At 35.0% G+C, this 13,569-nt stretch overlaps 2 protein-coding genes across 2 annotated transcripts; both read right to left on the bottom strand.

Moving 5' to 3' along the window:
- Positions 1–1,620: 1,620 nt before the first annotated feature.
- tmem35 (transmembrane protein 35) lies at positions 1,621–4,865 on the bottom strand. The gene is made up of 2 exons (XM_028459840.1): positions 4,646–4,865; positions 1,621–2,500 (listed from the first exon to the last, which is right to left on the bottom strand). Exons 1-2 carry the CDS (start codon positions 4,763–4,765, stop codon positions 2,135–2,137), a joined length of 486 nt encoding a protein of 161 aa, XP_028315641.1. The 5' UTR covers positions 4,766–4,865; the 3' UTR covers positions 1,621–2,134.
- A 2,295-nt stretch (positions 4,866–7,160) lies between these two features.
- On the bottom strand, positions 7,161–13,569 carry arl13a (ADP-ribosylation factor-like 13A). The gene is made up of 10 exons (XM_028459122.1): positions 13,550–13,569; positions 11,753–11,869; positions 10,537–10,607; positions 10,202–10,454; positions 8,886–8,991; positions 8,563–8,780; positions 8,372–8,480; positions 7,500–7,779; positions 7,312–7,425; positions 7,161–7,216 (listed from the first exon to the last, which is right to left on the bottom strand). Exons 1-10 carry the CDS (start codon positions 13,567–13,569, stop codon positions 7,161–7,163), a joined length of 1,344 nt encoding a protein of 447 aa, XP_028314923.1.

A 13,569-nucleotide genomic window follows, 5' to 3' on the forward strand; every position in this document is an offset into this window, starting at 1 on the left:
TTTAGATTACAATCGTAAAACTTTTGACATCATATTAAAAGAGAAACTGTTAGACTTAATGGTAAATGTCCTACTAACCTTAGCCAAATTCTTTATTCATAAAGCCAAATCGCTCATGACCCCACCCATCTTCATCTGCTTCTTAAACAAATTTCAACTTTACATTAAATCCCTAAAATTTGTGGAATCATGACAATCTATGACGAGATGACTATTTAATAATTTCTCATATTGTTACTTTTACACTTGTAGTCAATATCTGTCATCATATTTTGTATATTTGAAAATTCAAAGACTTGAGTCTCTATAAAATTAACAATTTATGTTGTATCAAGTGCGAGTAAATAGGTGTTTTGTCCTTAAAATACCATTTTCCCGTCACTGGTCAGTGCTGCAGAGACTTATTCATGTCCAACATTAGGAGTGTAATAGTTACGAGTTCAAAGTGAAATGAAAAAGTATCATTAAAGTAGATTTGTCTCTCTGATTCTTTATTTCAAGAACATCCTTCACAGAAACATGATTTAAAAATTGACAGTGTTTCAAATGGCAACAGGAATGGTGGTTTTTTTTATATATATAAAGGATACAACAATAGACACGATCAAAATTTAAGATATGAGCCTCGAGGAAAAACTCAACAAATTCACATTTTAACAGTCATTTGAAACTCAAACGTTCAGTCGTAAAGCAGGTGACAGAAACTCCCAAAAAATATTCATGTGAATAATGAAAGAGAAAAAGAAGAAGAAGTGCATCTTTTTTCTGTTTCAGGAGTATTTAAATCAAGTATACTTCTACAAAGAACTGTAGATTGAAAACAAGATGGGAGGTTTTATGATTTCACTGAAATGTGTAATATGAGCTTTAGAGAAAAGTTTCAACTCTTTCTATTCAGTTTCCTTAACGATTGGGTTGACTGAAGTTAGTTAGCATGCTACAAAATCTTTTTTTTTTTCTTTTTAGTTTTGTCTTTGAAAAGAAAAAAACAAACACTAAGAGGCGCAACAAAAATTTGTTTTTCTACATAGACCTGCATTCTCAAAGCAACTTCATACAAAAAATGAAACCCAAAATATCAATATATGGCGATATTTTATCTTGCGTTTTGATTTTTTTTCTTCTTCTTTTTACACAAGTTAAGTATTAAGCACAAGTTAAATGTTCTCGGGTTTTCAAGTTGACAAAGAACAAATGGATATTAGTATTAGCACTGAAATATACGTTCAGTCTGCAGTGCAGGTTTAAGTTTAACTTTACACGTGTTGGTAAGTATAAGTTCAAATGTGTGCCCAGGTTTTCATAGACCACACAGTTGTTTACAATGTAATGCACTGACTGAAATGTTAATTTTTCGTATACAGTGACATTTTCCAGTTTTCATAAAACAAATTAATTCTGTTTGTTAAGCAGCACATATGTGTATGTTTACAGAGAAGTTGATAATACTAGCACTGAAATGAGTATTTTCTGCATTCACTTTGTTTTTAATGATTTAAAGTTAATTTGCACAAACAATTATTCGCAATATTTTGGTGAAGCATTATTTTGTATCCGTCTTCCCTTAAAGACTTAAACATAAAACAAGGACATTGGACAAGTTGTGGTCAGTGTGTGTTAAGAAGAGCCACTTGTTTTACTGGATTGACAATGTTTTTTGTAACTCCTGTGAAATGGATTCAGTGCAGTCAATAAATTCTGAATTTCTTCAGTGACACAGATATCATAATGTATCGTGGATGAAATTTCCAGCGATATATGAATTATCGCAGAATTGCTGTATCGCTAAAATATCGTTATTGGCATAATATCGCGATATATTGTATTGCGAGGCACCTGGCGTTACCCAGCCCTACCGTACAAGATTGAACACAAGACAATAAAAACACAGTGTCATAGGGAAATAAATATGAAATCCAGGCAGGACTTAGTATGATGTCCATGTTTCCACATGTATGTCCACTGTCATGAGGAGGAAGTCTGGGGTCAGAGGTCATCCTTTTCACAGTAAGAGAGCAGAGCATTCAGTCAGATTGGACGGAGGATGCGTCTGAGGCTTTTTTTTATTACTAGAGTGACTGTATTCATCAGAATTTGCATGACTACAATCCACAAAGGCCCAGAGAGGAAGATCTTAAGACTGCTTGACTTTGTTCTTTTCTTGGTCGTTGATGTGCTGTTCCTCTCTGCTGTCGTCTCTCTCCGGTCGCTCGTCGGTCTGACGGGCGATAAGCAGCCGGCAGGTTAGCAGGATGCCAAAGACCAGAGCATGGGCGTAACGTTTAAGGGGATCTCCCACTAGTTGGTGGAAAAACAGAACTGCCAGCATAACCAGCAACAGGAGGAAGTTGGCCACATCCTTTGGCCTGCCTGGGACCAGAGTGAGGACCACCCCGCATCCCACCTCCAGAGAGCCGATGATCTTACGAAGCAGGACGGAGCTGATCCCAATCTTTTTCAGTCCAGGCAAGGCCTTGGCATAACTTTTATATGCTCTTTTCTGCAATCAAAAAATAATAATATTACATATTGACTTTTTTTTATTTATTAAGTCATTTCAGGAGTATTCTGGTCACCCTCAGAGGTGAAAGTAATGGATTACAAGTACTCATGTTACTATAATTGAATTGGTTTTATGGGTACTTGTACTTTATGTGAGTATATTTGTAAATCAGTAATTTTACTTGTACTTAAGTACATTTTATAAGAAGTAAAGTAATTTGCTCCATTTCTACACCAAACCATTAGTAAGTAAATTATTATTTTTGGTGATTATATTTTTGATTTTGTTTCATGGTGTTATTGAACATAATCTGTATGTTCTTAGTTGTACCATTTCTGGTCAAGTCCCAGCCACTTTCTTGGGTTCAGGTTGTGGTTTCTATGTCTTAAGTTGTTACCCACATGGCACATTTGGCATGGCACTGTTTTAGAGTTCATAAACATAGCTATACTTAGAACCTGAGAACTTTTTTTATTTTTAATTGAATTCACTGGTGTTATTTTTATTTTATTTTTAAAAAAAATAATTTTGACAAAGTGCTGCTCATCTACAGAAATTAGAAATACATAATGAGAGAAGTGTTTTGGAGAAATAAGCAAATGACATTAGACCATGCCTCTGTTTTAACTGTAGGTAAATCTTTAATATTTGGAATTAATATAAATGCTATACCATAAACACCAATATAATGTATGTATAAATGTGTATAGATTGTGATAGTTTGTGATGTCAAAAATGTACTTAAAAGGCTTTTCTCTTGTTGATGTTGCTATTTGTATGTTTGTAATGATAACTGAATATGGGGTAGGCACCTATGGCCTACTCCTTTTGAGCTTTCATTACAGCTTTCAATTCCAACTTTAAAAACACATATATAAAAAAAAAAAGAAACATTTTAGCGTATTTCCTGGGTTAGGGATAGAGTTAGGGTTAGGGCTAAAACAAAACGGACGCAACTGTAGCAAGAAGAACACAGGTCCGGCAGTGACGGAACTACCGGCATTCGGCTTACTGCGCATGCGCACAGGAAGTGCCGGAACTATAGTCAGGATTGTCTGAGGTCCAGACCCGCACCAATAGCAACAGCCTAAAATGCATGTAAACAATTGGTTAACAATAAGTGGGCCAGTTTTTCGCATACCTACTGTTGCCGACTATTGTTCTCTGTTTGAGTAACATCACGATCAAACCTTTTCTAACATTCCACATTACAAAATAAATAGTAAAAGTATGTATGATTCGTGCTGATATTGTATCGGACTGATGTCGGTACCGGCCATTATGCAAGGCTGCAATATCGGTATTGTATCGGAAGTGAAAAAGTTGTATCGGGACATCCCTAATTTTTTACTTGTACCTAAGTATTTTATGCATGACTTACTTGTACTTATGCTTGAGTACAATTTCAACCAAGTAACACCTCTGGTCACCATTATGCCATAAAGGCATGTTAACTGCATGAGTCGTGTGCATTAGCTGCACATACAATCACATCCCTACAATACAACCAAATGGACAGAAAGTCCTGCATTTGAAGAGAGGATGGAGTTTTAGTCTGTGCATGCAGTCCTATTCATCTTTAACACATGACGTTAGAGGAGCAGGAAACATTGCCTACTACAGGCTGCAGGTGCATCTTAGAAATTGCTCGAATGCGCCGCCATTGCTCATCACTTGCTAAGTTGATCTGCATTTAAAGGAAGAGCCAAGCTGCTGCAACGCGTTTCTTTAGCTTCCAGAGGCACACAGACACCTAATAATCATTCAATTATCAGCATAAAATCAGATGCACAAAAGCATCCATCACTGATTATTTAAAACATGTAGTGGCTAATAGCTGAAGATATTGGACCGTTTGTAGCTAATCATGTGTACATGTTGCCATGTAGTGATTCAGCTAAATTTATAGCTTAATATTACAAAAACGTTGAATAAATGTATGATTTCTGCAGCTCTAAACTGTTATATATTCAGGGGAAAACGACGCATCTCAAGAGAGCACATCAGGATCCAAAGACTTTGTTTTCCGTATCTTTTACTATTGAGGTCAGCAGCTCCACACATCAGTGAGCCTGTGCAGAACAATGGCCTGAAACCCCCACAAAAGCAGAGAACTAACGGATAACACTGGGCTCCACTCACCATTTCACTGTACGCGTCTTTGCTTAGTCTCGGCGTGAGCTTTATTGTTCCCATGAAGACGAAAAAGAGGCCCAGGGCAAAAGAAAGCGCCACAATGGTGATAGTTCGTGGGGAGGCCATGTTTTCCCGGTGTGTTACTGTTCACACACGACAAGCTGACAGGAGGAGACGTTCCACCGAGCGGACGAGGAATAACGAGGGTTCCCGGTGAAGATGTACCGAGGGGCGGGGCTTACACTAGACCACAAAGATGGCGGCCAGTCACGTTCCTAATTTATCCGCCAAAAGGTTAAACTCCTTCAACATTTACATTTTGTGTTAATATTTTCACAACGACTGGATGATCAACTGGTTTTATATGGAGGTAGATTTGTGTTTTTATTATTCAATCAAAAAAAAAAAAAAAAACTTTTCAATCAAAAAGAGCTTACTTCAATTAAAAATGAATATGTTCAATCAAAAAAACAAGTTTTCTTATCTACATGAGGCCCAAATAATTGCATTTGACCGTGTTTTTAAAAAAAAAAAATTAAATTATATATATTTTTATTGAATAATAAAGACACACATGTACCACCCTAATATGGCCAAAATACAAAAAATAAGACTTCAATAAATAAGAAAAAATTAACCAAAGAAAAATAAAAAGTATGCAATTATTTGGGTCTTAAATATATCATTCTTTGATTGAAAATATTTATTTTTACAAATCTACCTTCATAAAAAAAAAAGTAATTAAGTTTAAACCAATTCAGGCTATAAAAGCATGGCAATGTTCAAGGTTGCCAAGCAACCAACAAAAAATAAAAAGTAGTCTTGTAAAGAGATAATCAATTATCAGTTTTATTGTATTACATCATAAAAATATTGGTTTTATTTATTTGCTATTAGTAGTATTTTTATCACTAATTGGTCACTTTGTCAGGACGTCATTGAAAATGAGAATTAAAGCAGTGTTTCTCAAATGGGGGTACGCAATGTCACTACAGGGGGTCTTTGAGAGAGAGAAAGTGGAAAATTAACAATTGAAAGCGTCAAAAATGTGCTTTTATAGTATTTATTTTTAGTTAAAAATGATCATCGTAATAATGGTGGTAGGAATGATATTGATTAGAACATGAACTGATTGATATTAAAAGTCATTTCACATAGTTATGATTAAGAGTGGAATAATTCTCACACATTTATTCAGTTTAACTTTAGACACCAACTTGTGCACACAATACATTCTGTTAAAGTTGTTGTTTCCACTGCTAATGTCGCAGTGATCTGCGAGCATCTCCCTTCACCATGTCATCTGAAGCTAACATCATCATCAGATTCAGTGTTTGATTAGACTTTGACCAGTGCATAGTATAAAACAGGGGTGTGCAACCTGCAGCTCTGGAGCCTCATGTGGCTTTTTGACTTTTTTGCAATGGCTTCCTGTAGCTTAAAAATAAATAAATAAATAAATAATGAATTGTTTCTTACAGAGGGTAGTGATTATTAATTACATTGACTTCAACAGACCATCAACTTTTTTTGCACTTTTTAAAGATGGACTTTCACTCAAAACTCACAAAATTCCTGTTTTTGTGTCACTGTTTTCCATATAATTTTAGGATATGATGTAATTCATGTGATTTAAAATATGGAGGCTTTTTCAGATTTACAGAATGAATTAATGTGTTGATCCTTGTGTGAAAATCCCATTCTTGTTGTAAATAGAACACAAATCCATCTATTCACCTGATCTCTCTACTTGAATTGCTTCTAAAACCATTCAAATAGTAGAAAAAAGGTCATTTGACCATTTGCTGTAGTGTTTAAACACAAATGATATGTGCATTTTAAATCCAGTGAGAAAATATTTATTAAAGATTTACAGATGGGTTCACTGATGCTTTTCTTTGCATCTTCTCTTAAAAAAAAAAAAAAACATTTCATTTTAATGCAAACACTTTGTGGCCAAGCGAATAAACATCACGTACCTTTTTCATTAATATATACTATTATTTATTTATTGAAATTGACTCCAGAAAATGGAAGGAATTTCAGATTAATTATCAAGACACCTAACACAAAACAATGAAATAGAAAAATACAACATATACTGATTGTGAATCCAAAAAAGAGCAGAAGAAGTAAAAAACCCCACCCCTTTTTCATAAATAAATATTATAATATTTATATTTAGCTTCCAAATCCTTTGTACAATGACCTACCCACCGCAACATAATATTCATGCTATTTAGGTAATGACTATTTTTAATGTCATTTTACAACATATAAATCAATCACTTTTGTAAATCTGTTCATTTTAAACAACGACACACATTATATGGAGACACTCCCGTCACAACAACTTGAAATCCTAAATTGCATTTCAAAGGTTCAGGGATCAGAAGTTGTTTTTTTACTGTAATGAAATATATGGACAATAGTGAAACATGATATGTAAATGTATAATAGTTGTGGGTTTGGACCACATCCTCACACTGTAGGTCACAGGATGCAGCTATAGGATCCATTCTTAGTGTGTCTGGTCCTGACGTTCCTTCAAAGCCAGAATAGCTTTTCGGTATAGATCTATTGGGGGGGGGGGGCATAAAATAAAGGTCAAAATACACTCATAATCAGTGTTGATTGGGTTTTGAATAATAAGAAAAGTTGATGGAGCTCACCAAAGGTTGCAGAGAGGTCCACGGGTTGAGAATAGGCGTCAGACATCTCTGTGGTTATCTTGTTTTTTCTTTTCACTTTAACAATTTTCTTTTTTTTCCTGGTTTCTCCTTTCACTAAACACAAGAGACTAAAATTGTCAGATGTTCACTTTCACAGACGAAATAAAAGATAAGTTACTGGTAAAAACCTTTTGGCGGCTTCTTCTTGTTGTTGTTGTCATGGGATTCTTGGACATCCAGGGTTTCTTCTTTCACCTTGGTTTTGTGTCCCGGTTTGCCTTTTTTTGGAGGGATCAGAGCACTGCTGGCTTTGTCACGATGACTAGCGTTGTCCTGCCCTCCATGATTACCCTCATCCTCCTCTTCCTCCTCTTGTTCATTGGCTGGTTCTTCATCTTTGTGGAATTCCTTGACTCCAACTGGTTTCTTCTTTCTCTTTGGCGTCGGCTTTGTTTGCAGTGTGGTTTCCTGAAAGAAAGAGTTAAATATGTACTTTTACTTTAATATTCCAAACTGGCATCCCTCTCAAATGAAACTAAGACAGAGGGAAAGTGATTGGTACTCTTTATAAATCAAAAACAGTGACTATTGTTGTTGTTTTTTTAAGGGCCAAGTTTGATATTTTGCGAATTTTATAAGATTTTTAAACTTACTGATATTGGGTTTTGCATCTGAGGCCATCCCAAATACATTTTACTTATAAGTTATTACTCAGAAATGTATTAATGAATTACCAATGCGAACCATTACAAATCATAACGAAGATATTTTATGAGTTTGCTCTGGATACGCATCATTTGCCAATTAAGCAACATTTCTTGTGGAAATGTATTGACGTTAAAACTTTTTTTTTTTTCTTTATTAAAACTGCAGCTATACATAAAAAATGATGATTTAAATTTGAACTCATTCATTAGGTTTGGTCTATCTGTGTATAACTAGCAGCAAACATGCTGCTAGCTAGTGTAAAGTTTATGATTTTGAGATTTAAAGATTTTGTTTAAAATATCAGCGTGTGTAAAATATCCAAAAATCCACAAAACAATAATAATAATCTCACCTTTTTCAGGATGTTGCATATAGGTTGTAGCTTTCCTTCACCCTGGCTTTTTTTCTCCCTTTCTTTGGGCCGATGAACTAGACGATTCTCTGACTTATTGGATCGAGTACTGAGGTGAGACAATGTTTATATAATTGAAGTCATTGCGGTCATCCAACCTGAGGAAATGTCAGCGATGGAGAATATTTTACCGTTCAACTTTGGCTTTTCTTTGGCTTTTCTTTTTAAACGGATCTGTTTTTCTGATCTTCTCCTTTTCTCTTGATTCCAGAGGTCTCGTGCTGTCCTGGGCCACGCGACTGCACAGCTCTGGATAATCGAGAGAAACAGCTCGTAGCAACCAGCGAAGGCCTCTCAGAGTCTTTCTGTCCGACCAGCGCCGCAGGTCCATTAAGGCTGAACATGGCTCCTGAATAATGGGAAGTGCAAAGGTTGGCTCGTCTGCACATCTGAAGGTTCTGATGTTCCATCTACACAGTTCTCCATCGTAGATGTAATTCATACTGATACTCACAATATGGCACAGAGAGCGGCTCTGGTTGACCAACTTTTCAAGAGACAGTATCTCAATCAGTTCGTTTCCCAGCAGAGCATTCATTTTATCCTGCTTGTTTGCCAATCTGAAAGTCATCACAAACTATCATGCAGTGAGGAACTCATAGAGAGCATTGTTCACGTTGCATTTGATGTTAAAACACTTGCATCTTAACAGGAGACTGACAACCTGCGATATCTCCAAGTTTTTTTTGTTTTTCCAATTTTTGTCTGTTTCTCTATACGTTACTTCAGTAATTTATGGTCCTACTAAAGCCTTAACTCCAAAAAGATAATTTACATTTTTTGCCTTACCTCTAAATTTTTGTGTTTTCAGATTTCTGCCAATCTGTACTTTACTTCAGCCTAACCCCATTTAAGTTTGTTCCTCATTTTTGTACTAGTATTTAGGGTCCTACTAAAGCCTTAACTTCAAAAAAACAAAAACTCTTATTTTCTTCACTTTTTTGCCTTACATTACATTTTTTTTGTGTTTTTCAAATTTTGGTCAATTTCTGTGCTTTACTTCAGTCCAACTCCTGTTTTAGTGTCTTCCTCATTTTTGCCCTATAGTATTTAGGGTCCTACTAAAGCCTTAATTCTGAAAAATGAAATTCAAAATGTTTCAACCTTTTAGCCAATTTTTTTCCTCCAATTTTTTGTGTTTTTCAGATTTGGCCATTTCTGTACTTTATTTCAGTCCAACTCCTGTTCAAGTGTCTTCCTCATATTTCCTCTAGTATTTAGTGTCCTACTAAAGCCTTAACTCCGAAAAATGAAATTCAAAATTAATATATTTTTTGCCAATTTTTTACCTCCAATTTTTTGTGCTTTACAGATTTGACAATTTCTGTACTTTACTTCAGTCTAACCCCCATTTTAGCATCTTCGTCATTTTTTCCCTATAGTATTTAGGGTCCTACTACAGCCTTAACTCTCTTTTTTTTTCACTTTTTTGCCAATTTTTTACCTCCATTTTTTATTTTATTTTTTTAAATTTTTGCCCATTTCTGTTATTTAATTCAGTCTAACCCCATTTAAGTGCCTTCCTCATTTTTGCCATATATTATTTAGGGTCCTACTACAGCCTAAACTTCAAAGAAGTTTTTTTGGTATTGAAGGCATTTCATCAGACTAAACTTGTGCATTGTTAAAATAGTTGCCTTTATTTGAATGATTATTGACATATACTGAACATACTTCAATATATTAAAATTATATGTTTAAAATTAAAGCTGTCTTTGTTCTTTTAAGGTGTTACAAATAAACTGAAAGCTTAGAAATGTGTGGACTTACACCAGTATGGGTTTTCCTGCCACCCTGGGTTGCCTGAGCAGGTCAGCCAGGACCTCCCTGGCCTCCTTCATCCTGTGCCTGTCACTGGAGTCGATTACAAAGATGATCCCATGTGCTTCCCCACTCAGCTCCCTCCAGAAGGCCCTCGCCTCCTCTGATCCTCCAACATCCAGCAGTGTCACCAAGTAGTTCTCAACTCTCAGCTCGGTTCTGACACAGTTGTGGGAGGGTCCGGACTCTACACCATGGGGAACTGCAGCACAATGAAAAGATTAAAACATATAAATACAGTTACAACACTTCTGTTTATATCTGGTCACATTTTATCACTTTACCTTTTAACATGCCTCTGATGGAGGACGTTTTTCCTGCTTTGTCAAGACCGATTACAACAATGGTTATTTTCCTTTGGAGAAAAAAAAAATACAATAATAATATGGAAAAGATTTTACACTAAAGATAGCAAACCTTAAAGCTTGTACTTGCACCCGCACCACTAAGCATTAAATTAGGACTTAAATATATAGGAAATTCATTATAATTATATAAAATTATCTCTGATTGGAGTTTAAAAGTATTAGTAACATTGTTTTTTTGTTTTTTTTAATTTCTTTTCTTTTTTTTTTTTTTTTTTAAATAAAGTGCCTCTTTTAAAAAAATGTGTGTAGAATTCTAGTCTTTTTAAAATTGAATAAATGCAGGTGACGTTTCTTTAGTCTCGAGTGAATATGTGTATATGTTTTTTTATTTTGACTGTGTGGTGAGCTGGCCCCCTGAAAAATTGAATTAAGACTTACTTAGTTTAAATTATTACATGCAAAAAGATACTTAAAAATGACAAACCTAACATTATAGTACTGATTCCTAATAAAATACCAAACTTTATCATCTAAAATGTGTATTGATCAAACCAAGCATTTTGGGAAGTATCAACATCAAAACCTGACTCGATTACAGGTTTTCTGTTAGAATAGGATTATAAAATATACAAAAATATTTTGATATTTAAATACTAAACTTTTTCACTTGTTTTGGCAGATTGAGGATTCATTTTGATAAGGTAGAGAAAAAAACTAAATATGTAGTTAAAAAAAATATTCATTCAATATTAGCTTTTTTGACAATATCCAAAATGACAATATTGTCCAACACTATATATCCGATTTCTGATATTAACATGTACCAATATCAAAAATAGACCCCCCTTCCCAATTTTAGGTAATATACTGTATATATATATATATACAGTATAAGCCTACTTTTAAATGTGATTCCTCACTGAATGTAATCCACAAATAAACATCATCTGTGTGAAATATGAATACTTGTTCAACTTTAGTAATAGGAACGTGACATTCATTTTTAATGTTGTCTCCAAGAAACTGCGTTAATCTGGTTTTCAATATCGGTGAAAAAAAAAACTGACACCGATGTCGTCTGATATTACATTTCATGCCCAATATCATTTTATTGGTTGGCCATTATCACTCATCTCTATGTAAAACATTTGTTTTAAGGCACCAAAATTTAAAAATATTTGACTTTGCATACTTGATAGGCTCCTGTATTTTGGAGACCCAGGTGCAGCAGTTGCTCATCAGGTTGAACATGTTTACTTGAGGTAAGCTGGGTGTGCACAGTGGCCACCATCTTCTATGGAAGCGGTTCCTGCAGCAGACAGATGGACAACCTTAGTGTGATTCACAATCACAGACACACACACATAGTAAACCTGGCCAGGTCCAGACCTGTGTCTCCTCCTGGGGCCTGTTTACAGATGGTCAGACAACATGTTTACTGCTCAGTATTTTTTTTTAATATAGGGAAAGAGCTTCTCTCTTTATCTGGTTAGAGCTGAGAAAAAGGCTTGTCCCTGCACAAGCTTGCCTGATGAATGCTCTACCTGAGCTTCTGAAATAGACATTAGGTATATTTTATCTTTGGACACGATCTTAAAAAAACAAAAAACAAAAAACACAGGCACATCCTTAAGGCTTCAATGCAGCGCATCTGCTCAAGTGCTTTAATCTCCTCCAATCAGTTCAGGATGGCTCTGTTGTTAACAACCTGACCCAGATTTACTAAGGAAAGCAGGGATGTTTTTGCCATTCTTATGTCTATATATATATAGATATATATACATAGATATAGATATACTCTCTCTAAAAAAGGGTAAGAAAAACATATTAAAGGGAGAATATAAAAAGAGAGGGCATTGTTGCATCTTAGTGAAGGGGAAAGCACAGGGGAGAGGGAGTTAGAGTAGGACAATGGAATGGGTGGGGGAGAGTTGACTATTTTAAGTTGAACTTAAAATAAGGACTCTTCTATGTTTAGGATCACAATCAGGAAATCTAAAATCAGAGCAGTCTACACAGTCAGAGCAGAACAGTTCAAGATGGTAAATACTGTATCAACTGTGTTTGTAAAACATTAAGAAGTCAGGTTTGCTAGATTTGTACTAATATATGACAGTTTTCATCCAAATATGTTTATGCTTTCAACACATTATTTGGCTGATTTTTTTATTTACATTATTATTGTTTAAAAGAATTAGGCAGTGGCTATCAGTACGGTTGCAGTATCAATATACCGACATTCTATCCATAGCGCCCCTTTTTGGCCAGTTTAGGTCACGTTATAGGTCAGTTTAGGTCACGTGAATAAGACTAAACCTTACCCTAAACCTCACCCTAAAAATTGTTGAGATTGGGTTATAACCTAACCCTAACCTTTAAACGCTACGTAAATGTACTTCGGTAACCGTACCAATAGCACCGGGGGTTGTCCGTACGGCAACCGTACAAAGAGACACTTTCAAAGAATTATTTCTGTTTTTATTCAGCTGATTTTGTATTTACATTATTATTGTTTATTTTAAATCTTATTGGTGTAACGCAATAAGGGAATGCCTGCTATGCTTGCTATGATGACTGTGATTGACCCACTTATTCCTGTTTTTCAGGGTTGTGGGAAAACATGTTTTTATAAAAAAAAATATATATCAATTAATTAATAGGCACAAAAAAGTAGATTGAGTAAAAAAGCAGTTTGCATTTAAAATTGAATTCAAACAGCTGGACAGTGTGTTTCCAACAAACTTCTTTGTAATTAGTATTTCCATAATACATTTAAATCACTGAAAAAGCACTGAAGCACATGGTGCCAAACTGCACTAAAGCATCAAACACACATGGACACTGCAGTGCCTCCCATGCACACTGTAAACAACAATAATTCAACATAGAGTAATCTATATACCTCTTTCTGCTACCACGCACAGACTACTGTACAACATGTATATGTTTTCTTAATCACAGATTTAATAATCAAAGCAGGTACACTTACAGAAGCAGTTCTATGTCCAT

Source organism: Gouania willdenowi, chromosome 10 (assembly GCF_900634775.1).
Source record: "Gouania willdenowi chromosome 10, fGouWil2.1, whole genome shotgun sequence".
Taxonomy (NCBI): domain Eukaryota; kingdom Metazoa; phylum Chordata; class Actinopteri; order Blenniiformes; family Gobiesocidae; genus Gouania; species Gouania willdenowi.

Bases quoted from the DNA above. Each gene is read 5' to 3' on its own strand.
- tmem35 (XM_028459840.1), bottom strand. From the start codon at position 4,765: ATGGCCTCCCCACGAACTATCACCATTGTGGCGCTTTCTTTTGCCCTG. The intron at 2,501-4,645 runs GTGAGTGGAGCC...TTTTGATTGCAG, and splicing joins AAGACGCGTACAGTGAAATG to AAAAGAGCATATAAAAGTTA.
- arl13a (XM_028459122.1), bottom strand. From the start codon at position 13,569: ATGGACATAGAACTGCTTCT. The intron at 8,781-8,885 runs GTGAGTATCAGT...CCCATTATTCAG, and splicing joins GCCGCTCTCTGTGCCATATT to GAGCCATGTTCAGCCTTAAT. The intron at 7,426-7,499 runs GTTTTTACCAGT...TCTTGTGTTTAG, and splicing joins CAAGAAGAAGCCGCCAAAAG to TGAAAGGAGAAACCAGGAAA.